This window comes from Mirounga angustirostris, unplaced genomic scaffold (genome assembly GCF_029215605.1).
Source record: "Mirounga angustirostris isolate CCGP_5_RB_7025 unplaced genomic scaffold, mMirAng1.0.hap1 SCAF_14, whole genome shotgun sequence".
In the NCBI taxonomy this organism is placed as follows: Eukaryota; Metazoa; Chordata; class Mammalia; order Carnivora; family Phocidae; genus Mirounga; species Mirounga angustirostris.
The window spans coordinates 74,188,452-74,213,067 of NW_026991722.1; the positions used below are offsets into that span (position 1 = coordinate 74,188,452).

Sequence of the window (24,616 nt, forward strand, 5' to 3'; positions counted from 1 at the left end):
GAATTAATTCAGTCAGAAAATAGTTTTATACTTTCTGTAACATAGTTCCAGATGGTTTTTCAAGAGGATTTACCTAATTGCCTGGATGGCTAGCAGTATGTAATGGTGCCTCTTTCCCCACAGTGCTGCCAATATCACAGACCATCATTTTTACACATTTTTCCTAGTCTAGACAGTATGTAATGGTATGGCAGGGTTATTTTAACTTTCATTTCTTTAATTGCTAGTGAGGCTGTGCATTTTTCTTTGGGATGATTTATTAGCTGTGTTTGTTTGCCAAACAACTATTTTCAAACCGTGTAATTTCTACCAGCTTATCCTTGTAGACATTATGTTAGGTTCTGACAGAGAATTTTGCTGATCAATTAAAAAAAAAGAAAGAAAGAAAAGAAAAAAAGGATTTGACAGAGAGAGAGAAATAAAACTTTCCAAAGACGGGATAGTGACAAAAGATAAGAGCTCATCCCCAAAGCAGCACTGTCCTGTAGAACTTTCTATGATAAAGGAAATGTTCTGTATCTGCAATGTCCCATATAGTAACCAGTTGCCACATGTGTCTAAATACTAAACACTTGGAATATGACTGGTGTCACTGAGGAATTTTTATTTTATTTTATTTTATTTTTTAAGGTTTTATTTATTTGACAGAGAGAAAGAGCCAGAGAGGGAACACAAGCAGGGGGAGTGGGAGAGGGAGAAGCAGGCTTCCTGTGGAGCAGGGAGCCTGATGCGGGGCTCGATCCCAGGACCCTGGGATCATGACCTGAGCCGAAAGGCAGATACTTAATGACTGGGCCACCCAGGCGCCCCAGGAATTTTTATTTTTATTCAACTTAAATTTCCATAAAAATAGCCACCTCCTTGATAGAGTAACCCCAGAGATTAGGAAAGAAGGAGAGAAAGCAAGGGAAAAGAGGAGCTCTACAGAATCGGAAGTGGCCTCATTTATGTGAAGGGACTCAGGGTGCCTGGCTGGCTCAGCTGGTAAAGTTCAAGCCCCATGCTGGGTGTAGCAATTACTTTAAAATAAATAAATAAAATCAATCAATCAATCAGTCTCTCTTTTTTTAAGATTTTATTTATTTCTTTGAGACAGAGAGCACAAGCAGGGAGGAGGATCAGAGGGAGAGGGAGAGGCAGACTCCCAGCTGAGCAGGGAACCCAATGTGGGGCTTGATCCCAGGATCCGGAGATCATGACCTGAGCTGAAGGCAGACGCTTAACCATCTGAGCCACCCAGGCGCCCCTAAATAAATCTCTTTTTAAAAAAAATAAAGGGGGGACGCCTGGGTGGCTCAGTTGGTTAAGCGTCTGCCTTCAGCTCGAGTCATGATCCAAGGGTCCTGGGATGGATCCCAGATCAGGCTCCTTGCTCAGTGGGGAGCCTGCTTCTCCCTCTGCTGCTCCCCCTGCTTGTTCTCTCTCTCTCTCTCTGACAAATAAATAAAATATTTTTTTAAAATATGAACGGGGGCGCCTGGGTAGCTCAGTCAGTTAAGCAGCTGCCTTCGGCTCGGATCATGATCTCAGGGTCCTGGGATCAAGCCCTACATCGGGCTCATTGCTCATCCGGGAGCCTGCTTCTCCCTCTCCTTCTGCCTGCCGCTCTCCCTGCTTGTGCTCTCTCTCTATATCTCTCTGTGTGTCAAATAAATAAATAAAGTCTTAAAAAAAAATATGAAGGGACTCAAATTGGACTTTTGGCATTGTTCCTGAGAGAGACAATCCCAGAGACCACCAGTCTTGACAAGAAGGGTGTGTTTGGTCTGCAAAAATCTATCAAGCTATACATTGATGATATTTCCACTTTTCTATATGTATTTTACACTTCAATAAAAAGTTAAACAACGTTTGCTGCACTTTGTATTACCCTCTTTAGGCATTTCTCTCTCTGATTTTTAATTTGGCCGAATGAAAAATGAAAAACAATGGAAGGTGGCCAGTGACCCACTCTGGATGTGTGAGAGCCCCTAGAGGGCGCTCATCCCGCATCGGAGACTTTTTAAAAAAGCATTTTATTAGAGAGAACTCAGGTATCATACAATTCATTTAAAGTGTACGATTCCATGGTTTTTAGTATGTTCAGTGTTGTGCAGTCATCATCACAGTCAATTTTAGAATATTTTAGAATATTTTCACCCGCCCCCCCGAAAGAAAGCCCTTTTCCCTTACTATCACCCTCTTAACCCCTCGTCTTCCCTCCCAAGTAACAATTCATCTACTTTCTGTCTCTGTAGATTTGCTTATTCTGGATATTGTATCTGGCTTCTTTCACTTAGCACAATGTTTTCAAGGTTCACCCAGGCTGCAGCTTGTCTCGGTGTTTCCTTTTTATGGCTGAATAATATTCCATTATATGGACAGATGACATTTTGCTTATCCATTCATCTTTTGATGGACATTTGAGTTGCCTCAAACTTTTGTTGATTATGTGCACTGGCGACTTTTGCCGGTCCTGACAGGTGGGTCCTTCCTGCCACTTCTGGGAGATTGAGACCCAGGTTACTCAACCCCAGAAGACCCCATTCTCATTTTATTTAGATGGTGCTCTCAGGAGTGGCCTGCAGTGTGAATGCCCCCCCAGAGTTGGCAACTCAGCAACTGTTGGGTGAAATCTGCAAGGATTTCTTGAGAGGGCAGAGCCTCCAGGCTTTCAGCCAAAGCTTTGTGCCCAGGAAGGTGTAAATAGGACCATGGTTCCCCAAGGGGATGTTTATCTGTGGCTGTATGGAAGAGACCATACATATGTGGTCTGGAAACCTCAGACCACTCAGGAGAGCTCTCTTCAACCCATGCTTTACAAAAGATCCTTGAGAAGAGCCCAGCTAAATTCTAGTCTGACAAGTAATTATCAGAAGGGTATTTGGAACAGGAGCTCTCAAGCTTGATGCTCTTGGCACTTCAGTATTGGGGAGTGGCCAGTCCATAGCTCCTACTCAGGAGTTTGAAAATAATGCTACCAGATCCTGACCCCATAGGGAGAACAATCTCAGATTTGTAACCTGCCCATCCAGCTGGCCTGCAGAGGCAGATAAACCTTAACCTGCTCCACATTCTTCTCCAGGGGACGGTTCTAGCTTCCCTGAGCCAGGATCTGATTAGGGGCTGTGAAAGGGCTCCTTGCAGTGGTGGGACTGGGGCTCAGGCTGTGTCTTAGCCTGACCTAGGGAGAGAGGAAATTCTAGACCATGATGCGCCACTCAGCAGGTGGCAGGGTGGTTCTAGATAAAGCCACAAGCCAAGGGACAGTTTGTACTGGGATAGAGCCTGCTGGGACTGCTGGCCAGGCATCTGAGAAGGAGAGGAGAATATTGGAGACAACCACAGCCATCAGTAGCATGGCTGGCCAGGGGCGGACTCCAGACCCTAGCTGGGCCACTCATGAATTTGGGATTGGAATTCCGAAAGAGCCAATTAATTTCTGTGAGTGGTTATATAACTGAGGTGATATACGGGGCAGCTATTTTCCACCACGAGCAGGAGAAAGCTGAATGAAGGAGACACACAGAGACATGGAGGGACCAAGAGAGAGGAAGAAGATGGCTTTGCTGTTGACAGCTTTCCAACACTCTTGTATCCTTAATAAATTTCCTTTATCAGGTAGTATGAGATGGCATCTCTAGTTGCAACCAAAAGAAACTTGGATGAGAAAGAATTTACACAGGGCAAGTTCTGTGTCCATCAATTACCCTCTGCTGAGAGAGAGACATACACCCAACAAATTAATTATAAATGATGCAATGAGTGTTGAAATCAGAGCAGAAGTCCAATTCCAAAAACAAAAAAACAAAAACCAAAACAAACAAAAAGTCCCATTCCAATTGGAATGAAGAACAAAGCAATGAAGGAGAGCCCACTGGTAACCAAAGAAAAGCCCATCAAAACAAGATTTTCTTCTGAGATTGCTAAAGAGATTTAAAAACAGTAATACTCGGAAGCACCTGGGTGGCAAAGTCAGTTAGGCATCTGACTCTGGTTTTGGCTCAGGTCATGATCTTGGTGTCATGAGATCGAGCCCCGCATCAGGCTCCCCACTCAGCTTGGAGTCCTCTTGGGATTCTCTATCCCTCTCCCTCTGCTCCTCTGCTGATGCTCTCTCTCTCAAATAAATAAATAAATCTTAAAACAACAACAACAACAACAACACAGTAATAGTCAATGTGAGCAAAGGCAAAAGTGGGAGAAAAAACAGATACTCTTATTCTGTGGATGGAATTAATACAATCATTTTGGAGGGGAATTTGGTGTTATATATTAAGAACTTAAAGTGCTGAGTGCCTGGGTGGCTCAGTCAGTTAAGCATCTGCCTTCAGATAAGGTCATGATCTCAGGGTCCTGGGATGGAGCCCCACATTGGTCTCCCTGCTTAGTGGGGAGACTGCTTCTCCCTCTCCCTCTGCCACTCCCCCTGCTTGTGCATGCGTGCTCTCTCTCTGTCAAATAAATAAATAAAATATTAAAAGAAAAAAAAAAAGAACTCAAGTGCTCATATATTTTGACCCATAATTCTGCCTCTAGAAATCTGTCCTAAGGAAATAAGCAGCAATGTGCCCTCACATTTATGTGGAAGAACAATAATCAGATCAACATTTATAATGGAGAACACTGGAAATATATTTAATGCCCATCTATGGGAGCTTGGTGAACAAAATACTACTCAGATGTTAAAATGGTGTTCTCAAATGTGTTTCAACATGGAAAAAATTCTGCCATTCTTTGGGTTAGGGGTGTTTTTTCTGTGGTCACAAGTTGGCTCCAGTTTTGTAAAAAAGAAAAAAAAAGATATAACAATATTTATATGATTTGTTAAGGAAGTGCTCCCTGGAGAAACTGGTTAATAGATGGGGGAAGGAGGGTTGGGAAGAAGCCAAGTGAGTGCAGCCTGATCCCACGGGGACGTCTAAAGCAAAAATCACTTCAACAAATACTTTATGAATCCGCTTACATGGGGTACCCAGAACAGGCAAATTCATAGAGACAGACAGTAGAATAGAGGTTACGAGGGGCTGGAGAAGAGGGAATGCAGGGTTATTATGTAATGGGTATAGAATTTTAGTTTGGGATGATGAGTCATCCCGGCTCAGGTCATGATCCCAGGGTCCTGGGATGGAGCCCCGCATGGCATCAGGCTCCTTGCTCGGCAGGGAGCCTGCTTCTCCCTCTCCCTCTTCCTGCTGCTCCCCCTGTGTGGGCTCACTCTCTCTCAAATCAATCAATCAATCAATCAATCTTAAAAAAAAAAAAAAGGTGTGGGACACACTGAAAGAGCACTAGGGGAAAAGAAGACAGTCCCAATATGAGCAGTGGAGGAAAGCCACTACCATACGTGGGACTGACAGGACAAAGGGAGGAGGTGGTGACAGAGCCCAGGGGCCAGACCTGTGTGTCAGGAGAGATAGCCATATGCGCTCTCTGCCCCAGAGACACCATCCGAGGCAGAAAGAAATAGGAATAACTACCCCAACTTCTCCCTCCCTCCTGCCCACCTCTCAGTCTCCTGCAAGCGTCTCCCATTGGCTGAAGGCAGCCAGAAGTGAACTGACCAGAGACCTAAGAAAAATGAAGCTGGCAGGATGCAGCCCTCTGCTAAACAGAGCAGAGCAGGGGAAAAGGGAAGAATGGAATCTGAGGACAGCCAATGACCAGCACAGGTACCATTCTTCTATTCAGTAAATACATCCTAAGTGCACCCTATGTACCAGGACTCTGCTAGGTATTGGGGGTGATAAAGAGCCCACAGAAAGAGGACATAGGGGCACCTGGGTGGCTCAGTCATTAAGTGTCTGCCTTCGGCTCGGGTCATGATCTCAGGGTCCTGGGATCAAGCCCCGCATCAGGTCCTGCTCAGCAGGAAGCCTGCTTCTCCCTCTCCCACTCCCCCTGCTTGTGTTCCCTCTCTGGCTGTGTCTCTGTCAAATAAATAAAATATTTAAAAAAAAAAGAGAGAGAGAGAGCATAGTTTGGGGCAAGATAGAAGTGCTTCTATACAGCAGGAGGAAGCTTCCACCCCAAGAAGTCTGCCTCTAGCCCCTACTGTGCCTTGGTGCAAATCAGAAAAATGTGTCCCTCCAGGAGGACCCAGCCCCTTGGGCATACAGCCTGGCAAACAGCCGGGGCAAGATGCGTAGTCCTGGGCAGGATACTATTTCCAAAAACAGCCCTAGAGATTCTGCTTTGTCTCTAGCGGGAATCCCTAACCTGAAGGCTCCTAGAGCAAGAGTCTCTAAAAGCACATCATCCAATCATTCATTTGACAAATACTTGTTGAGCAACTACTAGGTGCTGGGCCTTTCACCTAGGTCCTAGGGAGACAGCAGTGAAAAAACACAAAAACTTCTCCGACTTCAAATATGGCAACACGCCAATAATTGTCCACTATACGCAGAGATTGTAACAGGTGTTCATTGTACTATTATTATGCTTTTCAGTGTGTTTGAAATTTTTCACTTAAAAGTTGGAAGAAAAAAACCTTTGCCTTCAAAAAGACAATAAATATGTGTATACACACACACACATATGGCAATGTTACACGACATGAAACAGGAATGAGGCTGGGAAAACAGGAAGCAGGAAAATGGGTTGTGAAGTATATATGGAGATTCCAGTTTTATTTATTTATTTTTAAAGATTTTATATCTTTATTTGCTAGAGAGCACAAGTAGGCAGAGCGGCAGGCAGAGGGAGAGGAGGAGCAGGCTCCCCCGCTGAGCAGAGAGCCCAATGTGGGGCTCGATCCCAGGACCTGGAGATCACAACCTGAGCCGAAGGCAGACGCTTAACGACTGAGCCACCCGGGCGCCCCAAGATTCCGGTTTTAAATAGGGTGGTCCAGGGGCACCAGCCTGGCTCAGTTGGTAGAGCATGTGACTCTTGATATCGGTGTCGAATTCAGGCCCCAAATTGGGCATAGAGTTTTTTTTGTTGTTGTTTTTTTTTTAGGGCATAGAGATTACTTTTAAAAAAAGGTGGTCCAGAAACTCCTTACTGAGATGATGATTTCTGAATAAAACCTTGAAGAAGAGGAAGGAATGATCTAGACTGCCATCTGTAGGAAGAGATGTCCTGGCAGAAGGAACAGAAGAGACAAAAACCCCGAGGCAGGAACATGCCCAGCATTTTCCAGGAAGAGCAAGGAAGCAAGTGTGTGGCTGGAGCAGAGTGAGACTGGGTGCCAGAAGTAGGGGACAGGGTCATAGAGGAAAGGGGAGGGAGGTGGGCAGATGACGGGGAACTCTGAAGGCCCTTGCGGGGACTGTAGCTTTTACTCTGAGTGACAGGGGGGCCACTGTAAGGATGTGAACCCAGGAGAGGCGTGAGGAGTGACATGGGCTGACTTGTGTGTCTAAAATACAAGCATCTTCAAGGGGTGGAGGGTCTGCCCAGCTTCTCTCAGATTCTTAAAGGTGTCTAGTAGACCCCCCCACCCCACAAGACTAAGAATCGGAGTGACGTTGGTTTTCCCTTCACATTTTGCCGCTTTGTCTTCGAAACACGGCAGGAAAGCCTTTAACCCTTTCCTGTCTGCTTGGGGTGCTGTATTTGCCCTGGGGACCCCCAGACGGGGAGGGCAGTAGCCTCCCGGGGCACACCGGGGCCCACGCTCCGCGGATATCGGGTCTTCGGGCTCGCCCACCAGCCTTTTGGCCACCAGGCCGATGTCCCAGGCGGCACTCGACCTGCACAGGCCCTACGACGTCCTTCCCCACGCCCCCGATTGTGCACCCTTCCCGCCGCGCCGCAAACTCACGGTCTCCGCAGGAAGGGGCGGGCTCTGCCGGCGGCTTTGCTGGGCCCCGCGTTGCCATAGCGACCCCAGCCGGGCCGGGGACGCCCGAGCAGGCGGGGCGCTCGGTTACTGAGGAGGGAGGCTGCCACCCCATCGCTCCGTCCACGCGGCTGCGGATCCAGGCGCCGCCCCGCAGGTGAGCTGGCGCAGGTGGGTGGGGTGGGGGCTCGGGATGGCCCCCCAGCCGTCTGGGCCCCGCCCCTCCGCCTTCCATTGTGGTTAATTTATTATTTAGACTCCAAACAACCGGGCAGAGTCCCTGTCTCGCCTCCCAAGGCTTTCTTGTCCTATCGGTAGCTCACGTATCAAGACCGCAAGCTGCTCTTGAGCAGAACCCTTGCTCCCAGGAAAGAGTGGGACAGAGGACGATTTCATATGACACTGATGAGGCATTAAGTAACACCCAATGACATCGTAAAAAAGTTATTAGGTTCTAGGTTCCCTTACACTTCTGAGTAAACCAAAGGGAAAGTGTCATTTCGGGGCTAACAGGGCATTAACGCCTTTCTGAACATTTGCTCATCTCAACCGTAAGCCACAGTATCTAGCTAAGACTTAAGGTGGTTTCTTTATAGTATTTTTATTTTTACAGTGCCTTCCCCTTATGGTATCTGATACTGGTTTACCTTTTTTTTTTTTTTTTTTTTTTTTAAGATTTTATTTATTTATTTGACAGAGAGAGAGATAGTGAGAGCAGGAACACAAGCAGGGGGAGCGGGAGAGGGAGAAGCAGGCTTACCGCCGAGCAGGGACCCTGATGCGGGGCTCGATCCCAGGACCCTGGGATCATGACCTGAGCCGAAAGGCAGACGCTTAATGACTGAGCCACCCAGGTGCCCCTGGTTTTCCATTTATAGTAATGATATGTAGTTTCTTTCTTGGATAAATATTATTGACTTTTTTAAGTGAATTAATTTAGATACAAAGATTCATCGTTGTACAGGTGGTACTAGGAAATGGGAGCAAAAAAAGAAAAACGTTAAATTTAGGATCTGAAACTGTTTCCTTCCTCCTAGCTTTTGCCCTTGCTGTTTTTTTTTTTTATTAAAGATTTTATTTATTTATTTGAGAGAGAATGAGATAGAGAGCATGAGAGGGGAAGGGTCAAAGGGAGAAGCAGACTCCCTGCCGAGCAGGGAGCCCGATGCGGGACTCGATACTGGGACTCCAGGATCATGACCTGAGCCGAAGGCAGTCGCTTAACCAACTGAGCCACCCAGGCGCCCTGCCTTTGCTGTTTTCTTTGCCAGGAGTGACTTACCCTGTTCCTAGGCATGATTGTCAAAATATGTGTCAGCCAGTGTGGATGATCAGCCTGGTCAGACTCCTGGAGACCCTGCTATAGCCCAACAGCAGGAACTCCTTCATATGCAGGTCCAGTCAAAATGAAAAAGGGGGCCCTCACTTATAAAGTATTAAGAATTTAAGGGGCGCCTGGGTGGCTCAGTCGGTTAAGCGACTGCCTTCGGCTCAGGTCATGATCCTGGAGTCCCGGGATCGAGTCCCGCATCGGGCTCCCTGCTCGGCGGGGAGTCTGCTTCTCCCTCTGACCCTCCTCCCTCTCATGCTCTCTGTCTCTCATTCTCTCTCTCTCAAATAAATAAATAAAATCTTTAAAAAAAAAAAAAGAATTTAAAAACAGTGACAGCAAAGGAGTAAGCCAAGCACGGGCCCTTCTAAGGGTGGGCCCTGTTCGACTGCACAGGTTGCACACCCGTGAGGCTGGCCTTGTGTGGGTGAATGCCTGGGACACCATGATCTGATACCTGCTCAGCCCAGAGGTCATTCTAATTGGTCAGCACCTCTCATGCTAATGGTTAAATATTTCACTCTAGCCCCTGCTGCTAGCAGCACTTGGTGTGTGTGTGTGTGTGTATCCCCCAAACACATGGAGCAGGATAGATGGTATTTGCTGAGGGGAGACAGATCCCCATGATTTGGAGGAGACCATCTTTATCACCTTGCAGGAGCCCCATGGGGACAGACAGATAGGCATGAATGTCCACACTAGAGATCTTGGGGACATAAGGAGCACAGGTGGGGCGCTCCCAGACCAAGGAAAGACCCTAGACCACCCAAAGTTTCTCTGCAACCCCATCAGGCACGGCGGGGAGGGGAGCCCTGGTCTGTTGGAAAAACCTAACCAGGTAATAAGGCAGACAAGTAGAATATCTGGGCAGAGTGTCCAGCCCCCCAGTGTTCCTGGGACTGTCCCAGTTTCAGCACTGAAGTCCAAGTTCCTAGGAAACCCCTCAGTCCTAGGCAAACCCAGACAGTCGGTCACCTAGAGGTAGTATCTTTAGTTGGTGGGTTCCCCCAACAGCTTCTTTACTTCTAATTTTTTTTAAAAAAAATTTAAAGATTTTATTTATTCATTTGAGAGAGGGAAAGAACAAGTGGAGGGCAGAGGCAGAGGGAGAAGCAGGCTCCCCGCTGAGCAGGGACTAGACCCCGGGACCCTGGGATCATGACCTGAGCCAAAGGCAGATGCTTCACTGACTGAGCCACCCAGGTGCCCTCTTTTTTTTTTTTTTTTTTTTTTTTAAGATTTTATTTATTTATTTGGCAGAGAGAGAGCAAGAGAGCACAGCAGGGGGAGCGGCAGAGGGAGAGGGAGAAGCAGGCTCCCTGCTGAGCAGGGAGCCTGATGGGGGGGCATCCTTCCCAGGACCCTGGGATCATGACCTGAGCCGAAGGCAGATGCTTAACGACTGAGCCACCCAGGCGCCCCTCCCCTGACAGCTTCTAAAGCCAGGCCCTGGATGTTTCCAGCACCCTCTAAAAGATAAGGCAGGACCAAAGGGGCTACAGTGTTGGGTACTGGGTCCAGGGAAAGGGTCCCCGTAGGCTGTGGCTATCTCCCAGCCCACAGTGGCCTGGCTCCCCCCAACACACACATGCACACCTCCTGCAGTGGATCCCAGTGCTCACCACTGGGGCCTCCAGGCCAAGCTCTAGCCTTAGGGCCAGCATCCACTCTGATTGGTCATACTGGTTATTAAATATGTGACTGCCAACCACTGGTGGGGGGAAGCTTCTTTCTGATGCCATCACAAACCCCCCTTCTCTACTGGTTTCCCTGGGTTCCCAAGCAATTGTGTCATCAGACCCACCTCAGCGGGGCCCTAGAGATGCAAAGGAGCTGACAGGCAAGGGTCAGTCCAGCACAGAAGGGTCACCCTCAAAGGGCTGCTTGCTCATCTGCCCGGGGACTCAGAACATACATGACTCATGTCATTTGGGCTCAGACAAGCGCCTCCCCAGGAAGCCCCAGGATCCTGGCACTACTAGGGGCACACTGAGCCCCTGATGTTCCTAACCCTCTAGCCCCACAGAAGCAGCCAACATGCCCATCTCCAAGTGCTTGCAAAAGTCAGAGCCCCTGTGGAAGCGGTGGGACCGGAAAGCCCAAAAGAACGGCCTGAGGCACCAGGTGTACACTATCAGGGGTGACTGCTATGTGGGCGAGTGGAAGGACAACATGAAGCACGGTGAGTGGGGGACCTCAGGGGCCCCGGGGGCTAGTGTGCAGTCGGGACCATGGTGGGTGATGGGACCTGACTGGGGCCAAGGAAGTCGCTGGCAGAGCTCACTGGGGACATAAGATGTGTCCCCAAGGCTCCCTCAAGGGGTGAATGCCACTGACGTGGGCCAGCCAGGGGTCTCCACTCGCTGAGGCTCTGGAACCAAACTCAGCCCTGACGTCAGATGAGCGAAGCCCTCGGGCCAGCAGGGGACAAAGTGGTCTTGAGATACCAACCATAACCACAGCCAGGGTTCTAGGGACTCCAGCTCAGTCCCACCCTCTCAGACCTGAGCTAAACATGGGGCTGGCTAGCAGGAGGATCAGGTGCCCCCTCAACCCAGCTCACAATGGGGATTCAAACGGCTCTGACGTGGGAGTCTGACCAGCAGTGGGTTAGGAAGGACACACACACACACACACACAACTAGCTGGGGCTTTAACTTTAACTGCAACTTTTTAAAGATTTTATTTATTTATCTGAGAGACAGCAAGAGAGAGAGAGAGAGAGAGCACAAGCAGGAGGGAAGGGCAGAGGGAGAGGGAGAAGCAGACTCCTGGACTCTAGGATCATGACCTGAGCCGAAGGCAGACACTTAACCGACTGAGCCATCCAGGCGTCCCACTTTAACTGCAACTTTAACTGGCAAATGGCATGGGGGTTCCTTGTGACACAAACTAAGCCCTGAAGAAAAACGAGTGTTTTTTGTTTTTGTTTTTAGTTTTATTTATTTAGGGGCACCTGGCTGGCTCAGTCAGTTGAGCATATGACTATTGATCTCGGGGTTGTAAGTTTGAGCCCCACGTTGGGTGTAGATTACTTAAAAATAAAATCTTTTTTTTAAAGATTTATTTATTTCAGAGAGAGAGAGAGAGGGAGAGCATGAGCGGGAGGGGCAGAGGGAGAGGGAGAGAGAATCTCAAGTGGACTCCACACTAAGCATGGATGGAGGCTGATGTGGGGCTGGGTCTCACGGCCCTGAAATCATGACCTGAGCCAAAATCAAGAGTTGGACACTTAACTGACTCCGCCATCCAGGCGCCCCTTAAAAATGAAATCTTAAAAAAAAGTTTTATTTATTTAAGTAATTTCTACACCCAACATGGAGTTCGAACTCATGACCCTGGGATCAAGAGTCATGTGCTCTTCTGAGCCAGCCAAGCACCCCGAGAAAAACAAGTTTTGATTAAAAAAAGATGGTATGGCTTCTTAGGTCTTATAATTCCAGATTCTAAGCCTCTTAACCACTTTTTTCTCCTGCCTTCCTGAGTTAAGTACTTTGGAGTCCAGAATCCTGGGTAAGAATCTCAGCTCCACCAACATATGACCTTGAGCGACTAATTACCCCACTCTGAGCCTCAGTGTCCCATTCTGTAAAATGGGAAAATGCCTATTGGTAAGGATAAGAGATGACATCCACCAAGTGTGTAGCCCAGGGTCTGTGCAGAAGGGTCTGTGAGTGTTTGAGGGCTGAGCATGGCAGGGATCACCACTACTCAGAACTTTCCTAATCCAGAAGCACTCCAAAGTTGACCCCTCCTAATGTGTGACTTTGGGTAAGCCATCTCCCATTCTCTGGATCTCAGCTGCCCCACCTGTGGTATGAACTTATGGGTTGACAGGGTCCTCTGAGCCCTCCTTCGGTGTGAGTCGTGCCTCCCCTAGGACCCTGGAGACATAGAGCTGTTTGGGCTGAGGCTATAGAAAATGGACCTGTCAGGAAATCCAGACCCAGCCTCCCCTCTCTTTAAGACACACCTTTGACCAAGCCAACGGGGGTTGCTGTGGTATAAGCGGACTGGAAGCAGTCAAGAGAGTCATCATCGTGCAGGGCAAGGATTGGGTGGCCAGTGGTTCCCCCGACTGCTCATTCGTTCACTCCGCTAACCCTATGGCGCTCCTAGTCCACATCAGGCCCTCTACTGGGCATCTGGCATGCTGCCAACCCTCAGGGAGCTGCAGTCTCACAGAGGACCTGCACAATAAGTAATATCCCACTTTACAGAGGAGGAAACTGGGGCTCAGAGGGAGGAAATGACTTACTGAGGGTCACATGGCTAAAAGTGGTGGCATTAGCCTGTACGTGCTAAATGGTCTGGAGGCGGAGACCAGCTTCCCAGGAAACAAAGCAAACATGCTGTCTCAAGACTTCGTGGACCATGTACACTACATGGCGGAGAACCAGGGGCCCTGTTTCAGCCCAGGATGAGAAGGATTACTGTCAAGATACCCCGAAACAGATTCGGAGTAAGACCAACGTCTATAAGCGTTTTTACCCAACAGAGTGGCAAACCTTCCTCGATGCCTTGCAGAGGAATAAGATGGAGACTGAGTGAGTGGCTTAGGCCTCCTCCTGGACCAGAGAAGCTGGAGACAGGGTTTAATGTTTTAGGCAAGGAGGAGCATGTGGCTAGATCTCACACACACACACACACACACACACACACACCCCTACACACACACACACCCCTCTCTGGGGAAAGAATGGTCTCCCAGAGGTTTCTGAGGGCCCTGGGAAAAGCCAGAACCTGCTGTTTTCAGAGTGGGTGGTTTGTTTAAATATAGTCTGCACATAATAAAACAAGGCTATTTTACTTCAAAAAAGTAAAAATAAAAATAAAAGTGGTGGCATCAGGATATGAAGGGGACCAGAGAGGAGACATGAAAGTGGCCATGAAAACAGAGAGAGGTGATGTTTGAGCTGAGCACACGAGAATAAGGATTAGCTCGGCACAAGGGCATGTCTTCTCGATAGTGGAATCAGAATGGAAGGATTTGGGGGGGTGGTAATTAAGTCTTGCTCAAGGAACAGACTGGAAGCCAGTGTGCCCAGAGCAGAGAGAGTGAGGAGGGAGAATGGGCACACCAGGGGTCCAACCACACAAAACTTTATAAGAAGGGATAAATTTGCCTTTATCCCAGAAGCCAACAGTCCCAGCTCACTTGGATCACATGCCCTTCACTGAACCAATCACAGTGGCCCGAGCTGGTTGGTTAGAGTTGCCAGAGGGAGGAGCCAGATCCATGCAAACCTTCAGGATTGAGAGCTCAGGAGGGGCTGGTTCCCCCAAAGAAATAAAACTAAAAGAAGGACAGGTAGAAAAACCGGGTGAGAGCTCTACCTCACGTGCACAAATAATTGGTAACATCTTTTGTATTTGCAGGCACTGTTCTAAGTGTTTTCCTTATGTTAATGAATTTAGTGATCAGTACAACCCCATGAGATATTCTCATCCCCGTTTTACAGATGACGAGCCTGAGGCCCAGGGAGTTAAGTTACTCGCCCTAGATTAAAAAGCTCACAGGGACAATGTTGGATTTGTTCCTGAGCTACTAAGGACCAAGACATGAATTAGCCCATATAGGTACTCCACAAATATTTTATTCATCCCTTTGTTCAACAAATGTCATTGTTCAACATGTATTGGTCAGCTGCAACGTGCCAGGCACTGTTCTTCAGTGTGGGAATAGAGCAGTGAACAAAATAGACCAAAGTTTGTGTCCTCATGGAGTGCACTTTCTCATGGAGAGCTAGACAATAGACAATAAATGATAAATAAATGAATTGTCTGATATGTTAGGAGTTGATAAGCGATATGGAAAGAAACAGAGCAGGGTAAGGGGGTAGGATAGGCTTGTGATTTTATATGGGATGGTCAGGGCCGGCCTCATTGAGAAAATAAATTTGAACAGAGACTTGGAGGAGGTAGGGAGTGACTGAATATTTGGAGAAGAGCATTCCAGGCCAAAGGAAAAACAGGTACAAAGACCCTGAGGCAGAAGCATATCTGGTGGGTTCCGTGGAGGCCATAGTGGTTGGAGGGCAATCTGGAAGTTGGGAGTAGAAGACACAGATGAGGCTGGAGTGGTAGGATATAGGTCTCCATGTGTGTTTCTGAGAACTGAAGAAATATGCAGAACATTTTCTAGAAACTCTAGCCATCTGGTGTAACCTTTGAGTATTATTAAGAGATGAAGCTCATTATTATTAAGAAAAGACGAAGCGGCAGATTTCTACTTGGGGATTGCTGTGTCAATCTGGCTTCAGGGCAAAGGGCTGGAGAATTGCTATTTGTAGAAATGGAACTTTCTTGGGGTTTTCACTGGTGATGGGGGTCTAGAGAGGAGGCACAGACCCTGGCTCAGCCCTTGAGAAGGTCACCAAGTCTTCTAGGGGCCCCTGAGGCCAAGGCAGACCCAGCACCTGCCCCTCCAGCCCCATGGCTGCCATGTCTGCAGTGTCGGCCCATCTGTGTGTCATCAGGAAAAGGAACACAGATCTGGAAAAAGAAAGGAGCCATCTATGAGGGAGACTGGAAGTTTGGGAAGCGAGATGGCTATGGCACCCTCAGCTTTCCTGACCAAGAGATGGGAAAGCCCAGGAAAGTATACTCTGGCTGGTGGAAAGACGATAAAAAATCGGTGAGTGGTTCCCGTCATGCCGTGCACCTGTTTGCGCTCATGATGGGGTGTGGGCCAGGCTGAAAGTGGGCTCTGTGTGTGTGTGTGTGTGTGTGTGTGTGTAGGGGGAGCAGTCAGAGAGTCCTGGGAGAAAAAGGAGGAGGGTTGAGGGAACGAGGACAAGAGTACTGTGTTCGTGGGAGAAGGAAGGGGTGGGAAATCATCCAGGCTTCTCAGAACAAAACCCAGGAAACAGGAAGCAAGAGGAGAGGGCCCAGGGAGGAGCCCAAGAAGCCCTGTGGCACAAGAAACCAGCCAGGCTGTGGGGGGGCCAACTCTCCTCCCTGTCTGCCCCACTCATTTCCTGGCTTTCTTCTCCCTGGGCATTCCTTTCTGAGAATCCCCCTTCTGTTGGACCGGCACAAGAAGGGGGTAGGAAAAGTGGGAGCAAGAAAGCAGAGGCCACACCCTTGGCCACAGGACAAGACAGGAAGGTCCTGGAGGTAGAAGCCAGCCAGAGGCATGTCCTCAACCGAGAAATGCCTGAACCCTCCTGGTATCTCCAGAATGTGGCATACGGTGCTTCAACCAACTCACGAAGTCATCGTCATCATCATTCTCATTTTATTGATAAGGAAACAAGCCCGCAGAGGTGAGGTGCCTTGCTTAAGGTCACACACTGCTGGCGAGTGGTAGAGCTCAGGATTTCGTGATCTCTGTGCTCAAACTGTTTATTGGCCAGTGGGGAGAGAGATTTCCCAAAATAAACAATTCGCATACAATATGGTGTTAGGATAGAGGTTTCCCCAGGGAGCCCACAGGAATATTGAGAATTCAGGGCAGACTTCCTGTAGGAGGTAATACCAAAAGGTACAAAGAGTTAACCAGGGAGGGGGAAAAAGGAGAAGGGGAAGTAGCAAAGTAGTGAGAAGTAGCAAAGAATATGTCAAACAGCAAGGTGTGTGTGCCTACGGGGGTGGGAGTGAGGGGAGGGGTAGATGGGGGCCTTGAAAGTTATGTGGGGAATCAGGATTTTGAAGAGTAAACTTGGGCTGCTTAACCCAACTTCCTTAAGGTGTGATCTGCGGAGAGTCCATGATTCTCTGTGGTTGGACACTGAGGGTGGTGTTCATTTTTCTGGGGAGAAATCCATAACTTTGATCTGATTCTCAGAGGCATCTGCGACTTTTAAGAGGGTCAAATCAGAGCTGAGGAGAAGGGGCAAACGTGATCAGATGAGCGATGTAAAGATCCTTCTAGCTGCTTCACGGAAGATGCGTGCGGAGGGGAGAATGGGAGAGTGGAGGAGGAGGACCAGTGAGGAGGGGAGAAATGGTGGTGGGCTGCACGAAGGTGGTAGCAGAGGGGTGGAGGGGGACGGACAGCCTGGGGAGCTTTTCCAATGCACGACCATCAGTTTGGGATGTAGGGCTGAGGGAGGAAGCAAGGAAGGAGTCCAAGTGTGTGGCTTGGGTGTCAAGGAAGATAGGAGTGGCTTTCCTAGTGGTTGGGGGCGCCGTGAACACGGACACCTTCGTGCTTTCAGGGCTATGGGATTCAGTTTTTCGGACCCAAGGAGTATTACGAGGGTGAGTGGTGTGGCAACCTGCGCAGCGGATGGGGCCGCATGTACTACGGCAACAGCGACATCTACGAGGGCCAGTGGTTGAACGACAAGCCGCATGGGGAGGGCATGCTGCGTCAGAGTAAGTGCCCCGCCCCGCCCCAGCCAGCCCCGCCCCAATGGCCTGCTGGCCACGCCCTCGGGGCAGCCCCGGTGGGTCCTGCGTGGCCACGCCCACTCCCCGCCCAGCCCCACTCCAGCTCGGCTCCGGTTAAGGTGAATGGCAGGACCAGATACCCGCCCGCCTGGGGTTTCTATACTAAAGGGGGAGCCTAACTAGACACATCAACAATTAAGACATTTTCTTATGGTCATAATAATTCTAGCCTACACTTACACAGCACTGAGCTCATTTAATCCTCACTACAGTTCTCTAAGATGGTATTCTGACCATCCCTTTATGTAAAAATGAACTGAGGCACAGAGAGGTTAAGTCACTCGCTCAAGGTCAACATAGCTTGTTCATTGTGAGGTCAAAAGTGCTAAGGACAGGGGCGCCTGGGTGGCTCGGTTGGTTGGGCGTCTGCCTTCGGTTCAGGTCGTGATCCCAGGGTCCTGGGATGGAGCCCCACGGCAGGCTCCCTGCTCAGCGGGGAGGCTGCTTCTCCCTCTCCCATTGCCTGCCGTTCCCCCTCCCTGCCTGTGCTCTATCTTTGACAAATAAATAAATAAAATCTTTTTTTTAAAAAGTGCTAAGGACTATCCCTTTAAAATAGGAAGGTGTGTTGGAGAATGACAAAGGAGTTGGGGACAGGGGCTGTTTAGACAGACTTAGGGTCAGAGAATGTCTCCCTGAAGAGGTGACATTTGAACAGAAGACCTGAAGGAAGAGGAGTCTGATACGCACTGAGCTAGGGAAGAACATTCCCAGGCAGAGCAGAGTCGTGAGTAAACCGCCTTAGCGTCAGGACTTAATCCATTCTCTACATAGCAACCAGCCTGAGCTTTTTACACATAGGGACCCTATCACTAATCTGCTTTCAACCTTTCCATAGCTCCCTCCTACCCTCTGAGTTCAGAGCCCTTACTGTGGTCTGCAGGGTCTGCAGTCCTGGAGTAGTGCCTGCCACCCATGTCCCTTGGGAAACCCTCGGTTTCAGCCTTACTCATTTTCTTTCAGTTCCTCCCACACTTTTTGCCTCAGTTCCTCCCTCACCTTTTGCACTGCTGTTTTCTCTTCCTGCAATAGAAAGAAGATCCTTCAGGGCGCCTGGGTAGGGCTCAGATGGTTAAGCGTCTGCCTTCGGCTCAGATCATGATCTCAGGGTCCTGGGATCGAGTCCCGCATCGGGTTCCCTGCTCAGTGCAGAGCCTGCTTCTCCCTCTCCCTCTGCCACTCCCTCTGCTTGTGCTCTTCTGTCTGTCTCTCTGTCAAATAAATAAATAAAATCTTTATAAAAAAAAAAAGAAAGAAAGAAGATCCTTCAGATCTCTGCACTGTCTCCTTCTCAGAGAGGCCTTCCCTGTTCATTCCACTAATGCACATTCTCCTCAGTATCCTCAGCATCTGTTTCCTTTCCTTTTTAGCATATAATCTTGGGCAAGTTTCCTCCTCTCCGTGCCTCGGTTACCGGGAATAATAGTAGTACCTACAAAGTGGTACTACTATGAACAGGGTCTGGCACATAGTAGGCTATCTATAAAGCTAGTGTCATTGTCTCTCCAGACTGTGACCTAGACTGCACATCTATTTTGTTCCCCGTTGTTTTCCCAGTGCCTGGCACATAGTAGGTGCTCTTGGTGAGGACACAAACCTGAGCTCAGTCTCCTGAAAACTCAAGACTCCAATTTCCAATGAGATTTGGCCAAACTGAGGCATTAGGTCAGCTGAGGAGGGTTTAAACCAGCCATTTCTGTCTGTCATTCTCAATCCCCCATGCACCCAGCTCTGTGCTTGCTTTCAGTGAGCATCTACTAGTAAGGGCCTGCACTTAGTGAGCACCTACTGTGGCCACACACAGTGTGAGGGCTCCAAGTGTATCATTTCTAGTGGCCTGACTCAAGCCAGCCTGCCTGGGTTCAAATCCTGGATCAAGCTCTTACTAGCGACGTGACCTTCAGGCAATTTGCTTCAACTCTCTGTGCTTTGGTTTTCTCATCTGTAAATTAAGGATAAAAATACAACTTAACTAGGGTGCCTGGGTGGCTCAGATGGTTAAGCGTCTGCCTTCGGCTCAGGTCATGATCTCAGGGTCCTGGGATCGAGTCCTGCATCGGGCTTCCTGCTCCTTGGGAGCCTGCTTCTCCCTCTGCCTCTCTCTCTCTCTCTCTCTCTCTGTCTCTCATGAATAAATAAATAAAAATCTTAAAAAAAAAAACAACTTAACTAGGGTTATTGAGAAAGTTAAATGAGGTTTGCAAAGTGCTGAGCATGGTGCCTGACACATAATAGTAAGTGCTCAAAATATTACTAGCTCATACTTGTATGTAGCAGGTATCATCAGACTACGATCCTTAGACCAAATCCAAATCCAGCTCAACACACGTTTTTGTAAGTAAAGTTTTATTGGCACACCAGACTTGCTCATTCATTTACATATTGTCCATGGCTGCTTTCACGCCACAATGGCAGAGTTGTGACAGAGACCCTGTGCCCCACAAAGCCGAAAATACTGTCTGACCCTTTACAGAAAAAGTTTGCTGACCTCTCATCTAGAGTTTATCCAGTACTCTTTAAGTCCTTTCCGTGTATTGACTTATTTAATCTCCACAACAATTCTATGAGGTAGGTGCTTCTGTTATCCCCATTTTACAAATGAGAAAATGAGACAAAATGGTTAAGTGACTTGCCCAAGATCACATGGCTGTAAGGGTCTGAGCTGAGAAGCGTTAGCTTTATTAGTATTCCTTTTATGCCACCAGCAGCAGCAGCCGAGCAAGAGAGTGAATTCATGATTAAGAGCATGGGCTCCTGGGATGAACAGACCTTGGCTTCCAATCTTGTCTCTGCCACATCCTAGCTCTGTGACCTTGAGCAAGTCAGTCAGACTCCCTGAGCTTTTCAAGCTCCATCTGTAAAAAATGGAGTCGGTTATCCTTCATAGAACTGTTTTTGGGAGGAGCGAGTGAGGTCAGAAACAACAAAGAACCAGGCACAGAGTGAGTGCTGTAAAAACATTGCCTATTCATATCATTAGCTATGATTTTTTTACAAATAGGAAATGATGTTGTTCATCCAAGTTCAGGTAAGTAGTGGAGGCGAGAGGGGGACCAGGTCTGATTCTGGAAGTCACTGACACCCCCACCCCAGCCCCCACCCCACCCCGGGGCTCTGATGTGTATAGGTCAGTCCTCCCAGACCACGAGCCCCCCAGCCTGGGGCATTCTCGTCAGCTGGGTTTCCTTTTGGCTTCCCCGTGGGCACAGTGTCCAATCTGGGAGTGCGGAGGGGCCAGCCTGGTAGTCTGGTCTGGTTAGGTGTGCCCAGCACCCACGTGACCCTGTCCTTTTCCCCAGAGAATGGGAACCGCTACGAGGGCTACTGGCAGAGAGGCATGAAGAATGGGTCCGGCCGTTTTTTCCACCTGGACCACGGTCAGCTGTTTGAAGGCTTCTGGGTGGACAACGTGGCCAAGTGTGGCACAATGATTGACTTTGGACGCGATGAGGCCCCTGAGCCCACCCAGTTCCCCATTCCTAAGGTGGGCAGCACCCAGCAGGGCCCTGTGGCCACACCCAGAGACAGAACACGGCCCCCCCGCAGCCACATCCAGCCTGGCCAGGCCCAGCCCAGCCCGGCCGGGGAACAGACAAGGTTTTGTTTTCAGGCAGGCATCCCCGTGGAGACTGGCAGCAGCCCACAAGGCAGACAGCACCTCCAAAGTAGGCAGCACCCCAAAGGCTGGCAGCCTGGGCCTTCCATGCTCCTCAGTCCAACCCCTTACTGCTTCCCTCCAGATCAAAATTCTAGACCCTGATGGCGTGCTAGAGGAAGCCTTGGCCATGTTCAAGAAGACAGAGGAAGATTGATGCCAGGTGAGGGGCGGGCATGCTCTCCAGCCTCCGATGTGGTTAAGGCAGCTCTTGGGGTCTCCTTTGGCCAAGGAACCAGGAGCAGAAGGTGGGTTTCTTGCTTCTTCCAATCCAGCTGGTTCTTCTTGGTTCCTTCCCTTCAAAAACTCATTTCCTTGAAGACCAGTTTGCTCCTGAACACCCTTGAGTAAGGTGGTTTGCCCCAGGCCTGCACCTGCACATCTGTCCCAGCCCCTCCTGGTGTGGGTATCAGGGGGTTTGAGGAGAGGGCACTGGTATGGCATCTTGAGCTGGCTCGAGTCGCCGGCTCCCACCAGCCCCTTGCCCTCGCAGAGAGCACCCCAGAGCTTCCGGAGAAATTCAAGCCCGTCACCCAACTGCTCAAACCGGTGCGGTTTCTGCAGGAGTTGAGTGGTGACTCGGGGCACACCCTTGGCACCCTCTGAGGGCACCTCACTCTTCCCAGCACTGGATTATTCTCTCCCCAGCTGACTTTGGGGACCCTCTTGTTACAGGCTTCATTCTTGGTCATCATTCCTGAGAGCAAGAGTATAAAGGAGAACCTGGTGCCATCGGCCCTGGGCTCGTGGTGTGTGATTGGGATGGAGGGGGTGCAGCTCTGGGAGGGACTTCAGGTGAAGAGGGAAGACGTCCCTGCAGGCTGCATGGATTTACCCTGGGGGAGAAAGAAGAGCCTGCGTCTGGTCACACTGGCCACTGAGATTTGGGGCTGAGAGCCGCCCTGGCTTCTCAACCTAACACAGGAGTGCTCAACCTTGGGATCCTGTGGGAGCTTTAAAAGCTACGGACACCTAGGCCTCACGCCCAGACTCTCATCTGTCTGGGGTGAGGCCTGGGCCTTCAGAAAGTTCCCCCGATGATTCTAATGTGCAACTGGGGCCAGAATCCCTGAATTGCTGGCTTTGTGACCCTAAGCAAGTGACCTCAGCTGCCCCGCCTGTAAAATGGCACTTAGGAGATCTCACAGGGGTGTTTTTCAGGATTTGCTAACAGATGGAATAATAACAAATAACATGTATTGAGGTTGTGAAGCAGAGATCTGGGAAGAGGTTTGCATTATTCTAGACAACATTCTTCAAGATAAAAGGGATTCTTACATAATGGGTAAGAACATGAGCTCAGCAGTCAGACTGCCTGGGTGTGAATCGCAGCAGTGATTTAGGAGCTGTGTGTTCTCGGGTAGGGCACCCAACCTCTCTGTTCTCTAGGTTTCCTCCCCTCAAATACGGGGCAGTCATGGTCCTTGCCACTCAGGTTATTTGGTTAACATGAGGATGACATAAGGCATGTTCCTAATCCAAGAGTGATTTTGTCTCCCCGCCCTCCCTGGGGACATTTGGCGATGCCCAGAGACATTTCTGGTTGTCACACTGGCAGGGAAAAATATTACTGGCAACTAGTGGGTAGCCGTTGAGGATCCTGCTAAACACACTATAATGTGAACACTCAACAACAGAACTTTTCAGCCCAATGACTGAAGTGTAACCCTGCAATTCCATGATGTTCACTAAGGCCTCAGCAAGTGCCTGGCACACAGTAAAGGCTCCATAAACACTATTTCCTGTCTGCCTTCGAAATCCTAAGCAGGGCGTGGCCTAACCCAAAGGTATGGTTCTGTCTAGACCTCTCGCACCAGGAAACTGAGCCCGGCGCACTCGGGGGACACAGAACGTTCACTCGGAGATAGGCCCTGTGCTGACAGCTTCACCTGTCTCCCCCGCCCACTCCACCACATGACCCTACAACAACTTCTGAGGGTGCCTACTATTATGATTGCCATTTTAGAGGAGGAAGCAGCTTCACGGAGGCGCACAAGTCACAAAGCTACAAAGTAACTGTACTTAAACTTAGATCTATCTGCTCTTAGAGCTCCGAGAAGGCTACCTTTTTTTCTTTCCCCCCGCCCCCGGAAAAGTAGGGTGTGTTCTTGTTTATGCATGAAATCTCTCTAGATGGGGACACAACACACTTGCAACAATGGATGTCACTGGCGAGAACCGGGAACCTGGGAACAGGGGAGGGCGGGCGACTTTTCACTGTTGTATTTGGAACCTGTGAATGTGTTTGTGTCTGAAATACAAAGAAAACTGAAATGAAAGAGAGACTGTCTTTTAACTACTGGCATTTCCATGAGCTGCCTGGGTTTGAGCACCCGAGGTGTTAAAAACACAGATTCTAGGGGCGCCTGGGTGGCTCAGTCGGGTGAGTGTCCAACTCTTGATTTTGGCTCAGGTCATGACCTCAGGGTCGTGAGATTGAGCCCCATGTCGGGCTCTGTGCTGGACATGGAGCCTGCTTAAGATTCTCTCTCCCTCTCCCTCTGCCCCTTCCCCCCGCAAAAAACAGATTCTGTATCTACCCAGACCAACTTTCCAGGGGAAAGGCTTGGAAATCTACATTTTAGAAGCCAATCTGGTGATTCTTGACTCGGGGCAAGTTGAGGAAGGAACACCTAAGACTAGAGTCGCGGGCCGGGTATTATTGCAGCCAGCTCTCAGGTCTCTGCAGAAGCAGGGAGGGGGTGGGGGAGGAGAACGCATGGAAGATGGCTAGGTTTCCTCTGGGGAGCAATGGAGAGTTTCACACAGGGGCCCCTGCTCCCCACTATTCAGTCCTAGTTAGGGGGCTGTCCAGGGACTGGGGAGGGTGGGTCCTGGTGCATGTGATGCAAGATAGAGGCAAAAAGCTACAATAGGAAAAAAAAAAGGAAGGTCCTCTGCCCCACTCAGCCCACAAAGCTATTAGCATGTCCAAGTTTGCACAGGACAAGAACTTAAGGCCACACTTTCCCCCAACCAACTTTCACTTCAGTCAGAGGACTTTGTTTTTATAAAACCACGTTCTGTATTGGGTTTCTGGGACCATGGGGGGCCAGGCAAGTAACATAAACAAAGCTGGCCTGGTGTGAGACAAGAGGGAGTGGTGGGGACTGTGGCAAACACATCTCCTGGGAAAGGGGGTGGCTGTAACTCCTCTCCTTCTCACTGTTGCTCTGTGAGAAAGTGGGACCAGTGCTGCTGCTGGATCTTCCAATTTCTTAAGCAAAGACAAAATCAGCATGTAAGATTTTTTGTGAGAGCTGGGCTCTGAGCCAGACTCCCCAGGTTCGAATTCTGGCCAATTACTTAATCTCTCTGGGCAACAATTTCTGCCATCTGCAAAACAGAGATAAATATTCCTGCCAAGACACACATCCTGATTGTAACTGCGGGAAAATATGGGGGAAACCAGACTGAGGTAGCATTCTACAGAACCCAAGGCCTGGACTCCAAAAATGTCGATGTCAGA

General features: G+C 49.2%; 1 protein-coding gene across 1 annotated transcript; it reads left to right on the top strand.

Moving 5' to 3' along the window:
• The first annotated feature begins 7,808 nt into the window (after window positions 1-7,808).
• On the top strand, window positions 7,809-21,370 carry MORN3 (MORN repeat containing 3). Its single transcript, XM_045886476.3, has 6 exons — window positions 7,809-7,922; window positions 11,114-11,277; window positions 15,575-15,732; window positions 17,258-17,417; window positions 20,792-20,976; window positions 21,233-21,370. Exons 2-6 carry the CDS (start codon window positions 11,133-11,135, stop codon window positions 21,302-21,304), a joined length of 720 nt encoding a protein of 239 aa, XP_045742432.1. The 5' UTR covers window positions 7,809-7,922; window positions 11,114-11,132; the 3' UTR covers window positions 21,305-21,370.
• Window positions 21,371-24,616: the final 3,246 nt, after the last annotated feature.